The following is a 24,946-nucleotide window of genomic DNA, read 5'->3' on the forward strand; positions in this document are numbered from 1 at the left end:
CTGTTTAAACCACATTGGTTTGAGCTTCTGTGTTTACAATGTGTGATGTGCTCTATGTACAAAAAGCTCTTTTTGTTGTTGTTTCACCTGACCATAGAACGTTTGAAAAGTAACAGACACTACTGGAACTTTAAACGGGACAAGTTCTATGGTCAGATAAAAAATTTTTAAAAAAAGAAGCTTTTTTGGCAGCAAACACTTAAGATGGATTTGGTGCACACAGGGATAAAAACAGGGATTTGCTGTGGGCCAAATTTTCTGCCAGAGGTCCTGGACATCTTGTTCAGATACATCGAACAAATAACAACAGATAAAAAATCAAAACCTGACAGCCTGTGCTAGAAATCTTATAACGGACCATGTTTGGATCTTCAACAGGACAGTGATCCAAAAACAAACATCAAAATCAAAACAAAAATGGGTCACTGAGCACAAAACCAAGCATCTGCAATGGCCATCCCAGACCCCAGACCTGAACCCTATAGAAAATGAGTGGGCTGAACTGAAGAGAAGAAGCGCCAACATGGAAATCTGAAGGATCTGGAGAGATTCTGTATGGAGGAATGGTCTCTGATCTCTTGTCAGGTGTTCTCCAAACTCATCAGGCATTATAGGAGAAGACTCAGAGCTGATATCTTGGAAAAAGGAGGGTGCAAAAAGTATTTAATAAAAGGGGGCAAATAATTGTTCCTAACGTGTTTTGGAGAAAAACATTTATTTCTTAAAGGAGAACTCCGGTCAATTTTAACATTGAGCTCATTTTTTTGTACATTTGGAGTGCTGTCAGTACAGAGAACAACGACAAAAATCGGTGTTGCCTACGTGTTATCCTCTTTTTAAAATTTGCACCCTGTTGACTTCAATGGGGCAAGTTTTAAACCTGCTTTTAGCCTCTTAACATCCTTGATGTGTCATTACAAGTGCACAGGTCATGTGAGTGATTCCTTCGGAGTGAACGCGGGTGAATCTGACTGCAGTAGATGTGAAAGATATTAATAAAAATGATGTTTATTCAGCCAGCGCACATACCTGTATTTACATCCTGTTTTCGGTCGAAGTCCACAGTAGTCGATTGTCGAGTTCACGCGCGTGATCATAGGTACTAAACCTATGCGCGTGAACTCGACAATCGATTACTGTGGACTTCGACCGAAAACAGGATGTAAATACAGGTATGTGCGCTGGCTGAATAAACATCATTTTTTATATATTTCTTTCACATCTACTGCAGTCAGATTCACCCGCGTTCACTCCGAAGGAATCACTCACATGACCTGTGCACTTGTAATGACACATCAAGGATGTTAAGAGGCTAAAAGCAGGTTTAAAACTTGCCCCATTGAAGTCAACAGGGTGCAAATTTTAAAAAGAGGATAACAAGTGTAGGCAGCACCGATTTTTGTCGTTGTTCTCTGTACTGACAGCACTCCAAATGTACAAAAAAATGAGCTCAATGTTAAAATTGACCGGAGTTCTCCTTTAATGTGACCTGAAAGTCATTAAAAATGTATAATATAAAGTAAAAAAAATGGATTCTTGTCACAAAATACTGGTATTGGTGATAACCATGATATCTAATTTTTTTTATATTTATCTCATGTTAATACTACACGTATGATCATATTGTAAATATTTCATAAATGGGAAGAAGAAGACAACTATGCCGGGTGTAACTTGTATGTCAGAGGAGACGACAGGCGAAAGCAAAACACTTTCCCCACATATTAAAAAAATAGTGTTGGGAGATTTTTGGATTTGGTCAAAAAAGTCTGCAGGAAGTGCCAATCAACAGTACGTTTTTTTGGTATGCTTTTGGAGTTACTCTCTTTCCGCCACCCTGTTCTCGTACTTAGAGTGTGATTCATTGGTCAAAAAAGAGAAAACACAAAATAAAGTTAAAGATGAATTTACCTGATATCTTTATTTTATTTTCTTCCTGAATTTATATAGATATTGCTATAATATTGTTATTGTGAATTAAAAGGTCAAAGGTCAAGTGTACTTCTTGTCTGTTGCCTTTGACGTCACACCTCAGGATAGTTGCTAGTAAATATTCTGTGACTCACTGTATTTCACATATTTAGTGAAAAAATAGAAAAGGTAACTTTTTTTAAAGGTACAAGTAAACAAAACATTGCATTTTACCATCTGTTATAATTTCTCTATTGCGAAAAATGACAGATAAGCTCACGTCGGCCGCAGTGTGACTGATCATCTCATTTCACCTTTGTGGCCTGCGACAAGAAAAGATTCATTCGTTTCAGAGCCGCAACAACCGCAACCACGAGACCTCTGTCTGCCTCTCTCAAAACAAAATAATGCATTTCAAAGGTCTGACTTTGAACAAGCCAAGATTTAGCTAGGCAGAAGGAACCAATAAAAGACACAGTGAGAATATTGGTTACAGACAAGCTCCGGTTCAAAGACGCTTATGAAGGTGTAGAGCAATATGATGTGTTCTTTTCCAAGCTAGATGAAAGTCATCTGTACTAATCTGTCGTCGTCTGTACAAAGCAGCTATTGAATCTAAGTTCTACTAAGACGTTTCATTGGAAATAGACAAGGACTGAATTAACTTAGAGAAGTGCAGAGCACAGTTACTAATCGACAGTGCGCTCAGAGTTTGCTGTATATTTTTTTTACCTGCCAATTTTGTGAAATTTGTGCAGCGATTCCTGATATGTTGCCAATTACTCCTGTAGAGAAAACCATCAATAAGGCTAATAAGGTCTCAAAACCTCTGCAGGTCTCTGTTAATGAAGCTGTCCTGCTGGTCTGGCTATTGTCACTTTACAGGAAATATGTGATTTCCTGTTAGAAAACAGCTGCCGTAAAATTAAGACTGAGGAGCAATTAGTTTTCCACCATATCATGAAGAGAGACTGCAAGACTCTAAATAAACTACTATGCCCTGCTTTGATGGTATAGGGGTGACATTCATCTCCAAAAACAGGCTATTGATTAATTAGGATCAGAAAACAAATTCTGCATTTCCCGATTGTGTCTTGCTCACCGTTAGGTATCATAAAATACCCAAGAAGCACATTTCCATTTAGACAGCATATTTCCAACACACATAACGATGAGTACTCATTTAATTAGATTGCTTCCCCCTCCTTCAACTTTAGAGAGGGTGTACACCATTGTCACAAGCCTTTTAATGACTGAATCCTGCCTTCCCGTCGCTGCCGGTGTAATTAGCCTGAAATGTGATTACACACAACGATGCCACAGAGATTTCTCTCCATTTCCGCCGGCAAATTGGGGTCCTCACACCTTAAAACAGGGAGATCGTCCTTCATGCGTACAAATACTGTATGAGAAAGTGGGCTATATCTTTTCTTTATTGTTTGTAGATGTCTGAAATTCTTCTTTATTCCCTGCACACCAGAAACAGACTGAATGTCTCTACATTCTTAAAAATAAATGCATGTTCTTTCTTAAAATAGCCTTTTTTTATGTGTGTGTGTGAAGAACATTTTAAAAATCTAAAGAACATTTTTCTACTATAAACCATGTTTTTGTAATGGAACGATTGCATGGATGATAAAGGTTCTACACGGAACCCCAGATGCCAATAAAGAACCTTTATTTTTTAAAGTGCATGAAATATATTAACATTTGAAGAAAGAATGGATAGGTTTTTATTACATTTGTGTTGTTTGATGGTTTTCAAAGTAAACTTAGAGTATGAATGTGTCTTTCTTTTGCTGGTGCTCAGCCAGATGATGTTAACCTCTTTCAGAAGATTTTCTACTAAGCCAAACTATGTTATAACTGACTACCCTATCATATAACCAGTACACAAACGAACAACACATTTCTGTCCTAATTTTGAACTTATTTTAACAACAAAAGAAAATTAACTAATCACAAGCTGGTTTTGATGAAATGTTTTTTTTACATTCACATACACACTTTTTTTCATACAACTGGAGAAAAGCTGACAGAATTACACCACCATTAACATTTTTGGGGTCCATAAGATTTAAAGAAAATAATACTTTTATTCAGCAAGGATGCATTAAATTGAAGAAAAGTGTTCACATCACATATTGTATCACAGGTTTCCACAAAAATATTAAGCAGCTCAACTGTTTTCAACATTGATAATAAGAAGAAATCCACTTATTAGAATGATTTCTGAAGGATCATGTGATATTGAAGACTGGAGTAATGGCTTTGCCATCACATGAGTAAATATATATTTTTAAATACATTAAAATAGAAAACTTGTATTTAAATTGTAAGAATATTTCACAAAATTACTCTAACCCTGCAAACCCTATAACGCTCAAAATAATTAATTGGCGTGAGTAGGACAAACTTAAATTAAACTAATTAGTTCAGTCAAATTAACTTTCATGAGTATTTAGCACTTTCTTTTTCTTTCAAGTTCACAGAACTGATATATCTTAAGTAAACTGAACCGTTTCATTGTTTTGAGTTTTATGAAATTATTTCTTTTAATTTAGACGAACTTAAGTTTAACTGAAACGGCTGGGATGTCTATTTCCCAGCATGCTTTGCTGATGGCACTCTCGAAAGGGAGAGTAAATGCAAAAATGAAGTGTAATATAATGTTTTTTTGTGTGCAAGATTAATGTTAAGTGGGAGATTTAGTAGTGATTAATGTTTTGTTATGCTAATTTAGAAGAATTTCTGTTAATGTTGGTTTTAGGATAGTTACCATCATGGTGACAAGTGGTACACGCAGTTTGATTTGAGAGCAAATAAAACCTTTATATTGCTGTACTCATACAGCAAGTGCTTCTGTATAACATACTATTGTAAACAGCTAAATTTATACTTATAAAAGTGTTCACATTGAGATTACATGAAAGTTTTAAGTTAAATGTATGAATTCATGTACTAAAACATTTCAAGTTAAGAACAATTAAAATGTACAAGTAAAAAAAAAAAACAACCCTGCTAGTTCTGCTTACTTAAACTTTGAATTTCTTAACTTAAAAAAAATTGAGGCAACTAACTGCTGTTTTACTGTATTTTTGGTGAGACTTCTTTCAAAAACACACACACATAAAAAAAAACTTACAGACCCCAAACATTTGAAAAGTAGTGCACAGCAAAAATTACAGTTATAAAATTCAAATATATGACATTTATAAATATCTTTTTATTTCAGACAACTGACAGTGACAACTCCAATGCTTGGAGAAGCTGTGTATGATGTAAAGGTGACTGAAAAGGTGTATATACGAGGTGTATATACGACTAACCTGGGCATGGTGTAGTATTGCACTCCTGAAACTCCTGGGCAGTCCCGAGGCAGGTGATTCCTCCATATTTGGGTTTGGGGTTGGAGCAGGTGCGTTTGCGATTTCGGATACCTGCGCTGCAGTCCCGACTACATTGGCTCCAAGGGCCCCAGACGGACCAACCTCCATTTACTGTCAATCCAGTGATACGTCCAGAACGCAACAAATCTCCTAAAACAAGAATAAAACACACACACACACACACACACACACAACAAACAGTTAGCATTCACCTCATTAGACATGGGAATTCAACCCAGACAGGGTTTCCAATTTCAGAATTTTTATTAACTTTTTAATCCATTATTTCAACAAATGTAAAACATTTGAATCCATATTTCAAAAGATTATCTCGGAAAGCAAAATGAATTCTCTCTTTCATGGTTATTGAAGCCATTCACAACTATGAGATTATCATGCATGTGTGTTAAAGAACATTTATCTTATCATACAGAGTGTTTTTGCTGCAGAGTATCTGTCTGCACTGTGACCTCTGTGTTTGTACCTCTGACCTTGAGGGAGATTGAACTGTGACAGTCCCTCTGAGCCACAGCCATTTATCCATTCTGAGCAGGCAGTAGCGCTACATGGGTCGACCTATAATCTCTCCAGCACCAGAGCGCACAGCTCTCTCAAAGGTAATAGACTACTTCATAATCTACTCACACCTCAAAGCGGGGCGCCCGGCTCTGATGGCTAATGGCAGGGGAACACAGGTGTCAGTGCATGCTAGACCCGCAGGTAAACAAACCTTCCTGCGTTCAATGACTTTAACCAAGAAATGACTGACTACATTGATTTTACCAAAGTATAAAGTCATATTGTGGAATTGGATTTAAACTTTGCTCTGCTTTGCTGGTTGTTAAGATGCAAAGCATAGAAGACAAATTGTGATTAAATACTCTGAAATAGTCAGTGCTAAAGTATCCGCTCTGAACTTTCCCGACCCAGATTCTGTGATGTGTTAGACAATGAGATCAGTGGTACATCTGCTGAGTGAGATGGGTGGTATTATATCCCGCACAATCAAGAAAATGAATAGCTCTTGTGGATTAGGAGTGTGGCTTTTACACTATTCCCCAGAGCTGTCGTAAACTGTCTAGCAGTCACCAGCGCTTATTAAAAGTTAGGGGGTGGGCAATTAGAATCGAATCCCTGATGGGTCTGCATGGTGGGTGGTTAACGCCTATGCAAATACATATAATTACCGTGATATACAGTGTTCCAGTATCGCAAGAGGTAACTGAGAAACCAATGGTCAACTGAACAGTGTGGGGAGCTCATAAATAGTGAAGGCCAAAAGTCTGAGACCACTGTTAATTAAAAAAAAAAAATTTTTTTATATCTTATGTAATACGTTCTATATCTTATGTAATAATTCTTATCTTTAAAAACGACTAGATGGAGAAAAAAAAAAACTGTGCAAGATGTGTAAGAGTTTGAGGTTGGTAAGATTGTTTTAATGCTTTTAATGCTAATGAAAAAAGACATCACCAAAACTGCTTTTATTGACAAAAAATTGTAACACTGCAAAATATTATTACAGTTTTCTATTTTAATATATTTTAAAATGAAATGTATTCATGTGATGGAAGTTTTAGAAGTATAATATAAAATTAATATGTTATATAATTTAATCATTTTAAAAAGACAAATAATAGGCTATTAATTAGTTGTTTATATTTTTTTATATTAGTTTTTAGTTATTTAATTATAAATTATACTATTGTAACCATTTAATCTAATCTATTTTTTTTATTAATTCTCTTAATTTGTACTAACTAAAAAGTGTAATTTTTAAAAATATAAATTAAATTATTTGTCATTTTAAGAATAATTTATATTAAATTACACATTCAATTCATTTGAATTAAATATAATTGTTTTTCAATGAATTATTAAATAAAGTTTGTTAAATAACAATTTGAGATAAAGACTGAACTGAAAAATGAGCATGAATTTCAGGATGCCTTTGGCTCGTGTCTGTTTTGCTTTAACAACAAGAGATGCAAAAACTGGTCAAGTTTGTGTAAAACCTGATGATCTCCAACACAATATCAAAATCTTCCATGGTTTTAGTTCCCAAACTATAAGTTTACATTCAGTTTTATATGTAATTTTGAACCCCAGATTATCAGATGTGACTTTTGGGCCTGACTGTAAAAGGTTGAGACCAGAATCACTGACAGTGAGATTTTCTATTTTGTATCCAAGGACATGTGTGTGTAATGCAGCACGGAGAAATTTGCCAGCTGAGATCCTAAGGTCTGCAGAATCTCACACTGAGTGGGATTCTAACTGATGGCAGATCTGTGGGGAACCGACAGTAAATAGCCTTGGAGATGTCAGGTGGTTCTCAGAGAAAAGGAGGAGGAAAGAAAGAAAAAAGACTGATAGACAGAGATGGAGAGAGAGAGCCGTCCTTGCAGCACGGTATTTAGATGAGAAAATAGTGCTAAAGTCACATGCTAAAATGATGTGCTATTGTTTCAGAGACAAATGAAGGCATCACTCATAGCCAAATTACAAACCCGGGCCATCATCAGTTACAGCCTCTGGCTTATGCTCTAGAAAAAACTCAAGGTTTTAAGATAAGTAGTCTGACTGTTAGGCAGCATTTTCACTCCATCCACTGCCATTACTCCAGCAAACAAATAGACATAATGGTGCATGTATTGATTTTTATTGTACTGAAGGTTAAGCGTTAAACGCTTGCACTTTCTAAAAGAAAAATGGCGCTGTATTGTAAAGGTAAAGAATTCTTTTAGGCTTCTTATGTTTCAAAACGGCAAAACCCAGAGGTCTCTAGATGGGCAGAGCATCTTAAAAACAGGACGGGATGCTCAAAAAACAGAAACCCTCAAAAGTTTGGGTTTTAATGTCCATTATGCTCACCAAAACTGCATTTAGTTGATCAAAAAGAGTAAAAACATTAATATTGTAAAATATTACAGTTTATTTTCTATTTTAATTTATTTTAAAATGTAATTTATTCTTGTCATGGCAAAGCTGAATTTTCAGCATCATTACTCCAGTCTTCAGTGTCACATGATCCTTCAGAAATCATTCTAATATGCTGATTTGCTGCTCAAGAAACATTTTATATTAATATCAATGTTAAAAAACAGTTGTGATGCTCAATTTTTCAAATCATGATACTTTTTCTTCAGGAATCTTTGATAAATTGTAGGTTCAAAATAACATGATTTTTATGAAATAGAAACATTATAAATGTCTTTAATGAACCTTTGGTTAATCTAATGCATCCTTGCTTAAAAAAAATAGTTTGAATGGTCATTTACCTGTCTCAACGTGTATGGCTGTAGCAGTGGCATTTTAAAAGTGGTGAATTTAAAGATTTTTTTTTCAACTATATGTAAACTGTCTGGCAGATATTTGTCAGATGACTAGTTGACCGCCAACCATCTGTACCTTTAATAATCTCAGAGGACAGAACGTTCAAACTTATAAATGCTGGAAAAATGAACTGATGACCATCAAGGTTTAAACAAATGCGGCCAACAGTTTGTCAATGAAAGTGATGTTGTTATCTGACAATGTATTATATTTTTTATTCAGGTTAATCTATTCATTCTAATGAAGTAAACTGACCGCAGATCACTAAGCAAAGCTCCTGAACCGGTGTGTAAATAACGACCAGCTGCCGCGGACACTGATAATTTCTTTAATTTGCTCCAAAAAAGGCAGAGAAATCAAGGAACCTTATCTGCACAAAGCCAATTTAAATTGGCCTAATAAAGAACTGACATCAAATGTATTTCCAGTCTGAAAATGTCTGCCAGGGCTGATACTACTGATCTTAATTCTTTCATAATGTTGATATTAAGCAGAGAAAGAGGCTTAGACCTCAAAGGCTTGACAAAATAGAAACGTACACATGATTTCTACTTGAAAAAGCCAAGGTGACATCCAGAGACCTGCTAACTCAGTTAATCTACAGCTGAATGTCCATGTACATTAACATTAATGTAAATTAACATAATACACACTATTTGTTTAAAAAATTGCTAATAGGATTAAAAAAAGAGTTAACATTTCACATTTTAGTGTCACAACACAATTACAATTAATAAACGCAAAGATGTTGATATATATATATATATATATATAAATTAAATGAAATATGTATAAATTTCATCTTAAATAGGGCTGACGAGTAGCCTGGGTGCCAGCCCGAACCCCGCCCACAACATTTTTTGGTCGGGAAGTTCGGTCTGGACTCGCTCCGTTGAGGAGCTATTATGCCCGAACAAAAATTGTTCGGACCAATCAAATTGTCAGGGCGGGCTTTATACGATGATGGACAGATGAGCAACGGTAACGTAATCATCCACGTCACCAAAGAGCGCTTGATTTGAATTCGTTTACAACAAAGACGACTGCTGCTGGAGAATTGAGATTTCACGAGTTCACATTTACAAATAAGTCAGATAGAATAAATGCGTATATAAGATTTCACACAAATAAGTCGATAGAATAAATGCGTATATGACGTGCTGTCCGAGGAGAGGGCTGTGGGCTCGGTAGCCATACTCCCCCGTATTCCTGGTTGTGAGAGAACAAGACAAGAGTGAGGATTCGGGGTGGTGGAGGGATGCTGAAAAACTGTCAAGGAGTGTTAGGTAAGTTGACAGAGTGAATATGCTTCCTCATGCTGATATAGGGTAACGTTAGACATGGTATTGTTTGATGACAAGTTGATATTGGATTGATTATTTGTACGTGCTCCTCCCGAACTTTGTTTATGAAACATCATGTGTAGATTCCGCCATCGCGTCTGTTATAGAAGATATCGGCAGCGCATTCATTTTAAAAGAGGAACAGAGAGCCGCGACATTTTTTTGTTATTATTATTTCTTTTTTATTAAATGCTTGTAGAAGCCGCGACATTTTGTTGGTTGAAAATATGAATGAAGAACATGCGTCATTTACTCCGTTGCTCTGATTGGTTGTAGGTCTATCCAATTGAGTGCAGAGGTTTTTTTTTTCCTGGTTCGGTTGAGACACACCCCATAATCAAATCTCTATGGAGCAGTATCAGACTCACATTCTGACTAGAATCTGAGTATGACGACGTCAGGCTAGCTGACGAGTGAAGGTGTTAATTTTATTAATTACTTATAGAAAAAATAATGCAACAAAGCAATATCACCTGAGTATCAAGAGTGCTGTTTTTGCCTCGAGCATGAGTGCAATATTAGTGCGATATTGATTTTATACAGCAGATCAATAAATAAGAAGTTAATATTGTGTTATATTTTAGACACAATGATGTCTGTTTTTGCTGATTTTGCCAAGTGAAAATATAACCTATAAATCCACTGCAGAACTGTTGTACGTCTCCGTCGCTTCAAACCTGTGTGACTTTCTTTCTTTTGTGAAACATAAAAGATATTTTGAAGAATGTTGGTAACCAAACTGTTTTGATTACCATTGACTTCCATTGTAAGAAGACAAAAAAAAAGAGATAATTTCTCAAATTATCTTCTTGTATGTTCCACAGAATTAAGAAAGTCATACAGGTGTGAAACGAGATAAGGGTGAGAAAATGATGACATCATTTTCATTTTTGGGCGAACTATCCCTTTAATACCCATTTAAAATCCATTAATCTCGTGGCATTATTTAATTGTAATTGCAGTGTAAATGCATTCATGCCACCTCTGAGCTGCAATAAACAGCCAAATTGAATGTGCGATTAATTCGATTAATTACCAGCACATCATGTAATGAATTCGATTAAAAATTGTAATCGCTTGACAGCCCTAATCAACATGTTTATATTTTTTGAAGCCCTTCTAAAATACATTTTAGAACAAAAGTTTGATGAATCACAATTCATGAATGACGAAATAATACACACAAATTTGTGCATATATGCGCGATTAGTGAACGAGTTTAGAACCCTTGATGTAACCACATACATTCATTCCACCACTTTCGATTTTTCCACATGAACTCTACGCAATGAGATGCTCTGCTTTATCACACTCTTCACACAGGCATGGGGCTTAAAGATTCAAATCGATATGGGCCAGCCGAGACGTGAGGCTAAATCTTGGCCAAGTGGCAGCCCATTCGTTTCAGAAGTCATCTTCCCTTGTGGCTTCACTGACATCAACACACATCTTTAGTGTGGAGGTGATTATGGGACTAGGCCTCCTCTGTACGATATGCAGTAAGTTAACAACTGTCCAAAAGCCCTTAGAAGAAACATCTGTCATGACTGGCCATGCAGCGTTATAGCTGGGTGCTTCAAGCTAAATAATGGTTGAAATGCAGAAATTAATCATGGATTTGCTGGGCACTTAATATTTATGTTTTATACTGATGCAGCACTTATGAATCATACGGTGCTAGAGCCCTAAACATTACCTATGCATTTGTGTATGTATGTATGCATTTATATATATATGTATGTGTGTGTGTGTGTGTGTGTGTGTAAAGAATTATCTCATGCTCATTTTTGCATTTAAGTGCAACAAAAAGACTTCCACAAATTGGCAAATGAAATGTTGCTGTGTTGTTCTTTATGGCTCTGAATGTTCTTTCTTTTGTCATTTTAGCTCATTCGCTCGTAAAACAAAATGGAAATTAGTTAGATGGAAAATGCCAAAAAATAGCTCTGGCCATTAGTTTTGTGTGCGGCATCTCTTAGTACACGTCTGTTGAAGATCAGAGCTTCACTGTAGAATATGAGAGTCTATAAACATCACTCGCAAAACAAAATTTACTGTTACAGGGTTTTCACTGCATTTCCGTTATATGCCATTGTGCCACTTTGACTCTCATAACTCGTCAGTTAACAGCTTGTTTACAAACCACAGCTAGTTCACAGATGTGCAACCCAATGCAGCTGCACACATGCTGGGAGGAAAATAAATTCAATAAAGTACATGTAAGAAGCCCCCCAACCACTGAGAGAAATAACATTCTCTAGACTTAACTAGCATGTTCCTCATGTCTCTCGGAGGCTGATGCAGCCAAGAGCACTTGTGTCGGGTAAGACGACACTCCAATATCTGATGTAGTGAGCCCACATAGATGAGAAAGAGAGAGAAAGAGTGAAAGAAAGAGAGAAGCACTAGAGCACATCATGGTGTCTTTCCGCAGATGGACAAATAGATCAAGTGTCTTGCCTCAAATTCACTGCTGGCTCACTTCATCAAAGACACAGGGAGAAAAAGCAAGATGAGAGCGGAGAAAAGGAAAAGGGTGAGTGACAAATGAAGGCTCGCAGGGAAGAGAGACGGAATGAGATCTCACCATCCGTGGAGCATCCAGTGGATCCGTCGCTGGAGCAGTACCTCATCTCAATCCGCTGTCTCCCTACTTCCAGCAGGTTGGGCTCCGGCACTCTCGCCTTACAGGTGTACCTGAAGCGCTGCTCGTAGTGACCGCCATTGTCCGAGATGTTCACTGGCGTCCATGGTGTCCAGGGAGTGGTCTTCTTTAGATCCGGGCAAGGGAGGGTATTACAGGACTGGAATTCCTGAACAAAACGACAAAATAAATTAGATAATTGTATTTAATTAGGGGTGTAACAATATATCGTGTCACAGTATATCACAATATAAAAATGCAACAATATTTATCGTGGATTCGTGGATAGTGACAATATGTATCGTGGATAGTTCACCCAAAATATAAATTACTGTGTGAGAAAAAAGTTTTCAGAGTTTTAGTGTCAGTACTACATTAAACTACTATAACGTTGAATATAATGTATAATAATGCATTGGGGGAATATTTGTGGGTCCTGATAATGCCAAATGTGTTACCAGTAAAAAGTGGCCTACATTAGTTTAAATATATCTAGTCAGTGAAAGAGTGTATGCATATTCGTCTAAAATAATTCTGTATTTTCAGCTTCAGAATCATGAATATTTTTATTCTGGTGTTACCATTGTCCTGTGCATTGGGTTATCAGCACCAAGTCCAAACCTATTCATTTACACCCACAATTAAATATCAAATTTAGCATTTTAATCAACTAGTACATTTTTTGGTAACCTTTTATCATGTCTTGGAGTATCGCAATAATATCGTATCATGAGTTCAGTATCGTTATATTTATCGAATCGTGACATGAGGGTATCGTTACACCCCTATATTTATTACAACTGTATTTCATATTTTATGTATTTATAAAGTATAAAATAAATATTATATAATGTATTTAAAATTAAATATATATTTTCAAATATGTTATATATGTGTATCATATTTCAATAGTATTTAATACTTTATGTATTTATAAATCATGACTATATATTATATAATTTTATGTTTTTATTTTATATAAAATATATCATTATAGTATAGAAGTATATATATATATATATATATATATATATATATATATATATATATATAAGTATAAATAATGTATACTATGTATATATATAAATAGTGTATATATATATATATATATAGTGTGTATGTATGTAGCATTTATGCTGAGAATGTCGCTTTGGTGATTTGTTGCCATTTTGCAGGCGCCTATGAAATATTTCCATCGCACTCTTTGCTGAACATGGCAAGTCGCAAACAAGTCAGGCAGAAAAGGTCATTGCTCAAGTTTAATTTATGGCCTGCAAGGAGAAAAAAAAACTGAAATATGAGGGAATAAATAATGGAGTACATCCTACACAAGCTAAAATGACATTTCGATTGGAATGGAACCTAGAATGACTGACAAAAAGACAAAAATTGTCACTACTAGCATTGGACAGTTAAAATGAGTTTCGGCTGCGCTGTCTGTTCTAACGTCTCGTCCTTGTTTCTGCGGGGACAAATCTAACCTCTTAAATTCCTGATTGTTTTATTGCATTTCTATAATTGATACGACATCTACACTGCCTGTATCCTTGATCTGTACCGGCAGTTGTGAGCTTTCAATCCTTCGATTTATGATAACGTAGGGCGTCTTCTGATACCAATGTCTAGCACTTGAGGCACTCAGATTCATATCCTGACACCTTAATAAATCGTCCTGAAACAAGGAGCTATAGATTTCCTGTAAATCATATGTGTTCATTTGGTGGAGTGGGGAGCTGTGTCCATTCTCACAGCATGTATTTATGCTTAATAGACCTTGAATGACTGCCAGACCTTGGCAAAATAAGATAAAAGTCCTTTTTGTTCATCCGTCAATCTGTCAGACGGAGGGAGAGCTGATGTGAAGCGTTCAGACGTCTGTCTCACCTGCCCTCCCTCCACTCGCCTCTTTTCACCTCCGTTCTCCCATGGATGAAGTGCAGATAGACAAGGTTAAAGATATGGAAAAGTTTCGGCATTGTTTATAGTGCGCTCTGACCACCTGCTTTTGTTTTCACACTTTCTTTGTTAATATTTAATGATGGTAAATATTCTGCAATCAAATCAGCTGACTCGACGCTTTTTACCTCAGTGAGCATCAACACATCAGCTAGAAATGTTCTGCCATGCAGAGATTTTTGCAGTATGTTTTCTCAGAGACAAAAGAGGGTTGGGTGTTAGTGTTGTATTTGTGAGAGTACGCATAGCGAAATGTTAACGGTAGACTGCACTCTCTCAGAGCACAAAAGCAAAACGAGGTACTCAATAATTACAAGGTACCATTATCCACGTCTGGATGCCTCCACAAATGAACAAACTAAAACTACAAGCTGTGATACATTTAAATAGTTATGTAAACATGCCATTCAAATATTATAGAACCATTTCTTTAGTTTCAGTTTTTTATCACTGTGAGAGATAAATATGGCATGTTACTACAGTAGGTGGTTGCTGGGGTCATTTGGGTGGTTGCTAGGGTGCTTCTATTTTTGTTGCTTGTTAGGAGAACATTAAGTCTGGTCAATAAATTATAGTACAAGTACAAGTCTTTAAATTAGGTATAATGTAAGGAGTATAAAGAAAGAATATACTAAACACACAAACACACACGAACGCACGCACACAATCACACAAACACGCACACACACACACACACACACGGTTTCATGTTTTATGGCGACTTTCCACAAACCGTATGTTTACATTTTCAAAAAAGTAAATTTTGTGTGATTTAGGCTATAAGCTGTTTTCTTCATGGGGACAAATTATAATTTTTTCCACAAGGTCAAAAATTACTGGTAACTATCTTTGTGGGGACATTTGGTCCTCACAATGTAGGGTTTACCAGGACCACGCACACACACATATTAGACTATATACAAAAATATAAATATATATTTTTGTTTTTTACATTTGAACCTTGAGTCTGCAATAAAAGTATGATGATGATGATATATAAAAATATACCAATGTATATAAAATATTTATAAAGTGTATATTTTTGGAGAATGTGGATTACAATAGATTATAATTCAGTATTATCGGCGAGGAAATTGTCTGATCTTAAAAGTCTGATCGCTTAGAAAAGTAATATCACACCTTCCCTCAACAACCCGTGAAAAAACAAATATGTTGATAGACTTTCTGGTTTCCAATGAAACACCTTCTAAGCAGCCATCAGAAAATTCATAAACTTCCATTCGCTACAAAGCATGACTGCAAAAATCTCTTTTTCGAGGGAATTAAGTGAAAGTGATAATGCAGCAGAACGCACTCAAACACATCGGCCTGCGGTGCTGATGCTACATTGGATTCAATGAGGTCGATGTTCTCACCAGCTGGGCGAATGCCTACATGTGTGCAGCACATTATAATGGTGATTTAACACTGAAGTACGCAGCCTGATGCTTGTGCACCGGACCTCCCGTGATGTCTGAAATGTGAAAACATGACACGACCTAAACCGAGCAAAATCAATCACGTTTCCTCGTTGATAATGATGTTACGTGTGTATAATACAGCCTCTCGGATGGTTTGCTCTCTTTCCAACTCCTTTTTTCCGCTCCATCATTACTCATCCTGCTCACGTTTCTCATTTCTATAATTCTCCATCCATCTCACTTTATCGGGCTCTTCCTTTCCCTAATTCTCTATTGTTCCGTTCTTGTTTTTCCCGCCGACAATCTATTCATTATCCTCCTCCTCTCTCCATCTTTTTCAGACTTCGCACTCCTCAAGTATATTTTTCATCCTCAGAATTACTGTCTTACATACAGTTCTTGTCCGTCACTAATGCATTATGGGTAGCGAAGGCAGGGATTAGGGGATGCCCTGTATGAAGCTCTGCCAGTCCCCGTTCAATCTCTAGGCATGTGCTGACTAATGAGTAATCCCACCCGCGCTCTCTGGAGCTTTCTAACATCATTACATCCACTTTGCACACACACACAATCCTCAATCCTTTGTGTCCACACAAAAAAATGCAGCGTATCAGCAAGTGTGTGTGTGTGTTGGAACGTAATTGGCCATTCTTCGGCTCCCAACTTTGACAATATATGCCCCCGACTCCACAGAGATAGCAGCCTTTGGTATGTTTTGTTCTGAAAGCAACAAACTTCAATCCATTACAGGTGACGGTGATTGCATTCATTACCAGCGGTTCACCTGAGACACGTCAGCCGGCCGTTCCACAATGGACCACTAAGACAAATAGTCTCAATTATTAGTACAGAAAAGCCCACAATCAGTCAGGCAAGACTACGGAGCATGATACACTCAGTCAGGGGGTGTAATGAAAAATGCTGTCATTTGGGAATGTTCAAATTCCCTGGAGAAAACTTGTCTCTCTACGACCACAGCGTCGGTTAAATTAATACCCACGCTGCACAGTCACCGTAGAGAAATGGGATGCAGAGATTTTATGGGTCGTGGATGGTTTTATGTAGTAGTTTGAAATATATTCAGAAGAAATTAATAAACTCAAGAACTCTCTGAGGACCGCCCAAATGGGATCATAAGAGATAAAACTTCTGAGGCCCTGAACTAAACACTTGCACGCAAGGTACACAACGGCCTTGACAAAAAATAAAAACTTTTTTGCTTGTGCAATCTATTATACAGCGTGTGTACTTTTTGAGTGCATTTTGACTGCATCAGAATAATTGCGCTAATGACCATGCTATTTATTTGGACAAACCATCCAAAAAGAGGCCTTGGAGAAACGAGAACAAATAATCAAACTACAAGCAATGGCACAAATAAATAAATAAATACAATAGAACAAAGATACAAATGAAATAATCAGTGCTTTTCAAGTTTTTCAGGTACAGAAATTGAATAAAGTAATCAAATTTAAAAACAACACTGCATATAATCTTCACTGTACAAATTTAATAAAGGTTAATCCTTATTAAAGTTAATAAAAGATTTATTCAGTGAAGAGCAGTGAGTGATTTCTTTGTCTTTCTTTGTAGACAGGAATATTAGGCTGCTGTCACTTTAAGACTAATGCACAGATCCAATATACTGATACACAGATCCAATATACTGATACACATGCGTTGTCTTTCTCTACTGTTTATGTTCACTTTAAGCCATAACCGACTGTTTACTAGGATACTCTCCAAGGTGGGCATTTTGAGATAAATTGTGCGCCAATTTTGTGTATCCTTCGCTTGAATGCATAAATTGGCAAGGCTTGAAAACGCACGCAAATGATATTCCTTTACTTTCGTGACCATGCAACACTGGCCCGGTCGCAACAGTGACAGTTCCTTCAACTGTTTGGAACATCTTTCACGCTTAAAGGCGCACTTGATGAATGACATGATGGCTGCATCCAAAATCGAATACTTCCCTGTTATATAGTAGGCAAAAACAGTGAGTGAAAAAGAAGTATGGTTGAATTCACAGTATTCATAAAGAGTAGGCAAAAAGTACTACTACTTCCGGCGAGATTCTGAAGTGTGCATAAGATGGACACTAAGGTTACCATGGTACCATGAGGCCACAGGAGAGGATTTGTGAATGGCAGAGAAGCGACGTAACTGCCACCGGTAAGTCACATGATAATGACAACATGGCGCATGTAGTACTACTATATAGGACGTACTTTTTAGTGGTCATGAAGTAATTACTTATTCAAAATAATTGTTATTATATAAATATAAACCTACATTTGTATTCATTTATAATGCATTATGATATAAAATACATAAGACATATCTGTGATGAGCAGTCGATTGAAAAAATACTGCAGATACCCAGTTGCAACACTCTTGACTGGTGGATTCAAAGTGGATAGAAGAAAAAAAATAGTATTGTTAACAGTTGAAATGTGTTGGCTGACATTATGTACACTTTGAGAAGAGTATATTTTTGGTATAAGACACCTTCTTATTTTTTTCCATTATACAAAACATTCCTAATTAACACTAGAAAAGAGAGAAAAAAAGTTAATCTTTACACTGAACAGTGTACTTCACAGATTCAAGCCTGTCACATGCAGATTTCAGCTGTGTTGATTCTGAAAATACACTTGCCCTAAGACAAAGTGATGGTAATATCTGAGTCTTATTATCATAGCATAATTACACTGAACATATGAAGGATCTCACAAACAGACAACCAATTAAGGGTTTCCAGGTACTCATTATTAATTTTCTGTCTACTCTGACATCTGGCAACATTCTTGTGAGCTTTATCACTATCATTAGAGAGAGGTTACAACCACTGTGACAAACGATCTCCGTGTAAAATTACCAGCTGAATGACACATCATGTTTTTATTGTGTCTGACAAAACAACCACCAACTAGTATTTCAAAGGAATTTTTTTCATAAAACGATTAACAGCTGTTTGCACGTATAGCCCTTGCCAAAGTCTGGCAATCATCAGTAAAAGAAAATAATATGAAGCTTACTTTTTAAAGCATCTGTTCTCAGTATTACCTCTAGAGCATGTATAGATAAAACAGATATGTAACTTCGTGTTCACAGGGCACAAAAATAGCACAAAAATCCAAATCAGGCAACGCACCACCCTGGTACCCACACACATCCAAAATTATATACATCAACATGATGTCGCTGCCCTTGCAGTCTCTGTGGCATTCCTATGATGCTTTGGTGTGTTGGCGTTTTTGGTCGTCTACATGATGATAGATCTGAGGCAGCTGACCTTGAGGCTAAACATGCACACAATATGACAGAGCTTTACCATTAAGATTCACAGGAACGTCTGAACTGTCTCTTAAGCCATTGTGTATAGTGCCATTGATCAAGTGGCGAAGATCAAAAAAGGTTGACTATGTTGACTATAAGGTGTTACTATTCCTTAAAAACTGTTTAAATGAAGTATTCAAGGCTGTGCCAGATTCTTTAAATCATTCAAACCACTTCCACGAATGGCATGGAAAGTGGAACCGTGGTCATGTGAGCTGGACTTATTCTAAACTAGCAACGAGTGAGTGACTGGTTTAAAAGTGGAGTAAGAATATCACAGCTTGCTCATGGCCTGGAAAATCCCAGCTTACTCTAGGAAGGCTAACACACGCGGCAAGTTCCTCCCAGCTTTCCAAAGGAGGATATGTATTTTAGGATTGTAAGATGCTCTTGACTGTTAGAGCATGCACTATCGTTCAAAGGTTTGGGGATGGTAAGATTTTTGTAAGTTATGTCTTTTATGCTCACTAAGCCTGCATTTATTTGATTGAAAATAAAGTAATATTGTGAAAAATGATTACAATTTAAAATAACTGTTTTGTGTTTCAATATATTTTAAAATATAATTTATTCCTCTGACGATAAAGCTGAATTTTCAGCATCATTACTCACATGATCCTTCAGAAAATATTTGAATATGCTGATTTGGTGCTTAAGAAACATTTCTTCTTATTATATTGAAAGTTCAAAAGAACAGCATTTATTAGAATTCTTTTTCAACAATGTAAAAGTATTTACTGTCACTTTTAAGTAATTTAATGCATCCTTGCTGAATAAAAGTATTCTGTCCAAAAAAGTTTAACCCCAAACTTCCGAATAGTAGTGTTGGTGTAGATGTAGTCCTCCGTAGAAAAAAGCTTGCAATAGGTGCAACTTGTGCACTGTTTTAAACCCCAGACAGCAACATAGTGTCGGCCCAGATCCGCCCCACATTTGGTACATGTGGATTCCACACGGCCCAGATGTGGGCCGGATCTGGGCTGACACCATGTTGCTGTCCGGATACTAACCATGCAATTGAAATATATGATACAAATGATAAAGATATTCTGCGCACCATAGGGTAGTTTATAAAGCTTATGCTCTTACTTCTTGTAATATTGTAGCAATGGAACCTATTTATAAGCACTGAACACACACTTTCCATTTCCCGAGGTGCTCAGTTCAAGGTCTCATAAACAAGCTGAATAGTAAAATGAATGTGACATACAATGCTGCATCCAGGACATTCGTTTCCGTTCTCGCACGTTCGTCGTCGCGACTGGATCCCACCGCCACATGGAACTGTGCAGCGTTCCCATGGAGACCATGCTGACCAATAGACATGCGGGGGGCAGGGCAGGTGCTCGTTGCAATATCTAAGAAAGATTAAAACAAACATCTCAGCATGCAAATAAAGATTTTTTTTCACAAACCCATTTTCACCCATTCTGATTATGCATAAAAACAATGGCCTTGATAATAGAATATGAATCCTCTGATGCCCAAATTATTAGATCACAAATAGTTTCACTTCAACATAGCAATATAATAATTTCCTATCTTTTTTCCACCAAAATGTAACTTAGCAACTACATGTCAGCTGTCAGTCACTATAGCATAGCAGACTGCTTAATATCTGCCAACATACTCTGAATTAGTTGATATATACAGTAGATGTAAATTAATGAGCATGACAGTAGTTGATATGTAGTTGCAAAGTTATGTAGGAACTGCAAACATGCAATAATGACTGGCTAGCAGATGTGTAGGTCTCCAAGGGCAGGAAATGCCTAGGTTAACCTTAGTGTAATGAGCAATGATGGAACTGTGTCTTATCTAAATGAGGTCTGCAGGCAGAGCGAGAGGAGGTTTTCTGGGCCTGTCTGTCCACTTGCAAACCTAGACACGTGGGTTGTACGAGTAATTGTAATTGAACGGTAGTTGTAATTGATATAAAGCATGATGATTGGACACACACAGTCAATCATTCCAGCTCTCAAGTGGTCTCACTGCAATCAGTGGATCTTTAAAAGCTTCCTTTTGAAGATATGGTCATAATCAGAACAAAATGACCTCAAACATCCTGAGCCTGTGATGACTCCAAAAAAGAAAAAAATGAATACAGATGTTGTTCTGTGCATTGTGCATTATTTTAAGAAATTCATGAAAATATTGCATTGTTAAACAGAAATCAGAAACCAGCAAACCTTATATAAGCCTTATATACATCCTTGTTGATCCTGGAACAACATTTCAATCAACCTATCAGATTCGAGGAACCGGTTTACAGTTAATGTCAAGTTTAGACTTACTACAAGGGTTAGGGGCTTCTACACCATTCTTAATAACTTATATAACTTATAAAGTTAAGGGGGTAGGGTTAGGTTTAGGGGTAGGGATAGGGTTAGGACTAAAGATGTTGATCCAGGAACATGTCTTACTTTGCAAAATCGCGGCAACCCTATGACAGTGGTTCCCAAACTGGGGTACGTGAGGTGATAAAGGGGGTATGTGTATGAGTTTTGCAGTTCATTTAATTGAAATTAAACCTACCCCACCTTAAAATAACATTAAAACCAAGCATGTATGTCTAACAAGCAAAATGCCATAAAAGGTCAAGACATGACATCCAATTAAATTACATTATATTTGCGGTCAAAACTGACAGCATCCACACAAGTAGCATGTATATGATAGGTTATGTGCAGAGTACGCAGCCATAGCAAATCGTACATCACTACCAATCTCGACAATGTACCTTTGTAAAAGTGGGGATTTTGCACTTGGATGAAGAACAAATGGCTTAAAGACAGACTGTGCGTAGAGAGCTACTTAAGACTCAAACTATCAATACAACAAAAATACCCTGTAGGAGTATTTAAATTAAGTCATTGTCATTCTTTTCACTACAAAACACCTCCTTTCAATGTAAATTATGCTTGTCGTAGATTGCACCTTATTAAAAGTGCAACCGCTTTCAACAAAGATGTCTGATGATCTGTGCATATATGCACATTAGAAAATAAGACAATATAATCAGATTCAAATAAGAAATAGAAAAAGCATTTAAAAGTAGGAAGGAGTACACATTCCCATTGGAAAACGATTGATCACGGCAACTTGTTGTGAATGATGTAGCGGGCAATAAAAAAGTCGAGACATTCATATAAGAAAGATTTATAGCCAAAGGAAACCCACTGCCAATTTGCATATGCAAATAGTGTTCATTCAAATCGGATTTGCTAAGTTTAACAAGTTTGCCCCTGCTCTGGCACAAAAAAAGGAGAAAGAAACAAACGATCAAAAGAAAAAGAAAAAAGTGGTAATTAATAGCACATTTGAGATGGTGTATGAAAAGAATGAAGGAGCCTGTAAAAAACACATTCATTTATCAAATGGATTTCAGGCAGAACAAAGTATTGGAGTGTTACAACAACAGTTCTTTGCCTTCAGGCGTTCCTTCTTGTTTTGGAGAGTTTCTGAGCACAAATGGATGGAAGTAGCTGGTTCTGCGTTTACAGTCACCCAGTGCCGGGATAGACACAGTATATGGCTTTGGACCAGGGCTGGATTATAAACCGGGCCACTGTCAGGGATCTCTAAATTCTCAGGTTGCATAACCCGAGACTGACAAAAATGTCATTTATTTCTGAGATGGCAAAGCTGAATTTCGCCAGCATTAGCAAGCAGTACAAAGAATACAATTAAAATAAAAAAAAAATTAAAATGGGACCTATTTTAATTATATTTATTTATTATTCATTTCAGATCATTTTACCAAAAGCAATCAGTCATGGGAATCCATTAGAGAAGTAGTGATATCTGATTCATGCATGAATCCCTTCAGAGTCAGAATGATGATAGAATATGCATATTTGACTTTAGTATTACTTTAACTAATACCATTACTTTCATTTTACTTTAACTCTCTCTTTTTCTCTAACCCTCATGGAGGACATCTCATGGTGACCGAGCCACAGCGGAGTGCTGAAGACTTTGCCATCTGGCAGCAGTCCGGTGAACAGGGAATAAAGTGTGACTGTACATATGAGCTGAATAACTCTGAACAGATGCCCAATGGCTGAGCAGGACACAAAGAAAAAAGTTCCCCACAGTACTAACAAGTGAATCCAAACTTCTTTCAATATCAGATAAAAGACCCCAAACTATAGAGAATTTGCAGCAGTCCAAATGGAACAAAAACAGGAATGTTGCTTTCTTCTTTTGGTCCTAAGCAGCGACCTGCTAAAGGGAATGACAAAGCACATTTGAGCCATTAATTCAGCTCCCTTCAGCCTTAAATGAAAACTGAGGGCCTGACGCGCTCCCCGGATATGTTTTCACAGCCATTATGCACCGTTGGGCTGGCCGAGGTGTTGTATTAAAGTGGATGGGTGGTGTGAAAAACTTGCAAGGGCTTGTAGACTAGCTAGTCTGGATCCAAACTCAAAGCTTGCACCAGAACTTTTTCTGCTGATTATTCACAGCCTTTATGCTCAGACACCTAAGGGCATCAAGTGCCCCGGCGCCTTGGATAAAGAGTGTAAGCGGGGGGCAGGAGATGGAAAATGCAAGAAGTGGCAAAAATCCTCTGCTTCACAGTCACCTGCAGAAAAAAATACCAATCTGCAGCCTTCTTCGTGCTTTATGGCCATGTCTGTGTTTCTATGGCGACTCAAAAGCAAGCGGCAAGCGGCATGCATGTTCTGTCCCGAAAATGTTATTGTTCAGCAGTTGCTCTAGCTCTTTCACAGGTCAAAACACTTAAATGAAACAAATGGGGATCAACTTTGTCTCAGACGTTGCTCCTAAAATGAACATTTTGAAATAAACAAGATTTTTTCATTTTTTTTCATGAGCTTGGGTGAATTCCATAACTTTTTCCAATGAGATTGCAGACTTTAGTTTCTTGGCAAACCCAAGCTCAGTTTGTCATATTTTCCAAATCTCTCTAAAATAAAAAAGATGAATATTAAAATAATGTATTTATTTTTAATCATGCATAACTTAGGCATTCTTAGGTATTCAGAAATCCTTTTAATATGCTGACTGATCAAGAAACTTCTCTTATAATTATCAATGTCGAAAACAGTTGTGCTGCTTAATATTTTTTGTGGAATCTTTGATTGATAGAAAGGAAAAAAAATTGTAACAGTAAAAATCTTTACTGTCATTTTTGGTCATTTTAATATATCCTTGCTGAAAAAAAGAATGCTGTACATTTTCAAAAGTGTTGAATTTCTAATTCTCAAATCTAATTTCTAATTAGATTAACTAAGTCATGTTCATCATTTTGCATATATTTGGGGCTATGCAGTTCATGCTATGTTTCTAATATTTTAATGTTTTTCATTTTAAGGTTACTAATTTCAATTGATTTTAAGAATCAAACTAAAAGGTTTACCATACAAAAGTAAACAAAACTGTTCTGTTTCGTTTACCAATTTGTTTGATATTGTTGGTCACCACTTGGGTCCTGAAACAAAACCAGTTGATAACCACTGTCTAGGAGAAACAACTTAGATATTAGAGATAATTTCCATTTCCTCGTGTTTTTATTTCCCGTCAGAGGATCTGCCGAGTTTAAGGGAATTAGCACAATAATGTTTTCAATGTGGGATA

At 36.6% G+C, this 24,946-nt stretch overlaps 1 protein-coding gene across 1 annotated transcript in view; it reads right to left on the minus strand.

Moving 5' to 3' along the window:
- Window positions 1–24,946, minus strand: part of sema5a (sema domain, seven thrombospondin repeats (type 1 and type 1-like), transmembrane domain (TM) and short cytoplasmic domain, (semaphorin) 5A) — a 133,435-nt gene that overhangs the window by 11,645 nt on the left and 96,844 nt on the right. The window contains exons 15-17 of the mRNA XM_084398967.1: window positions 20,553–20,700; window positions 12,567–12,792; window positions 5,241–5,450 (exon numbers count right to left, since the gene is read on the minus strand). Of these exons, the coding sequence (XP_084255093.1) occupies window positions 5,241–5,450; window positions 12,567–12,792; window positions 20,553–20,700 (584 nt within the window). The remainder of the gene's footprint in view (window positions 1–5,240; window positions 5,451–12,566; window positions 12,793–20,552; window positions 20,701–24,946) is intronic.

This window comes from Rutilus rutilus, assembly GCF_951802725.1.
Source record: "Rutilus rutilus genome assembly, chromosome: 24".
NCBI lineage: Eukaryota > Metazoa > Chordata > Actinopteri > Cypriniformes > Leuciscidae > Rutilus > Rutilus rutilus.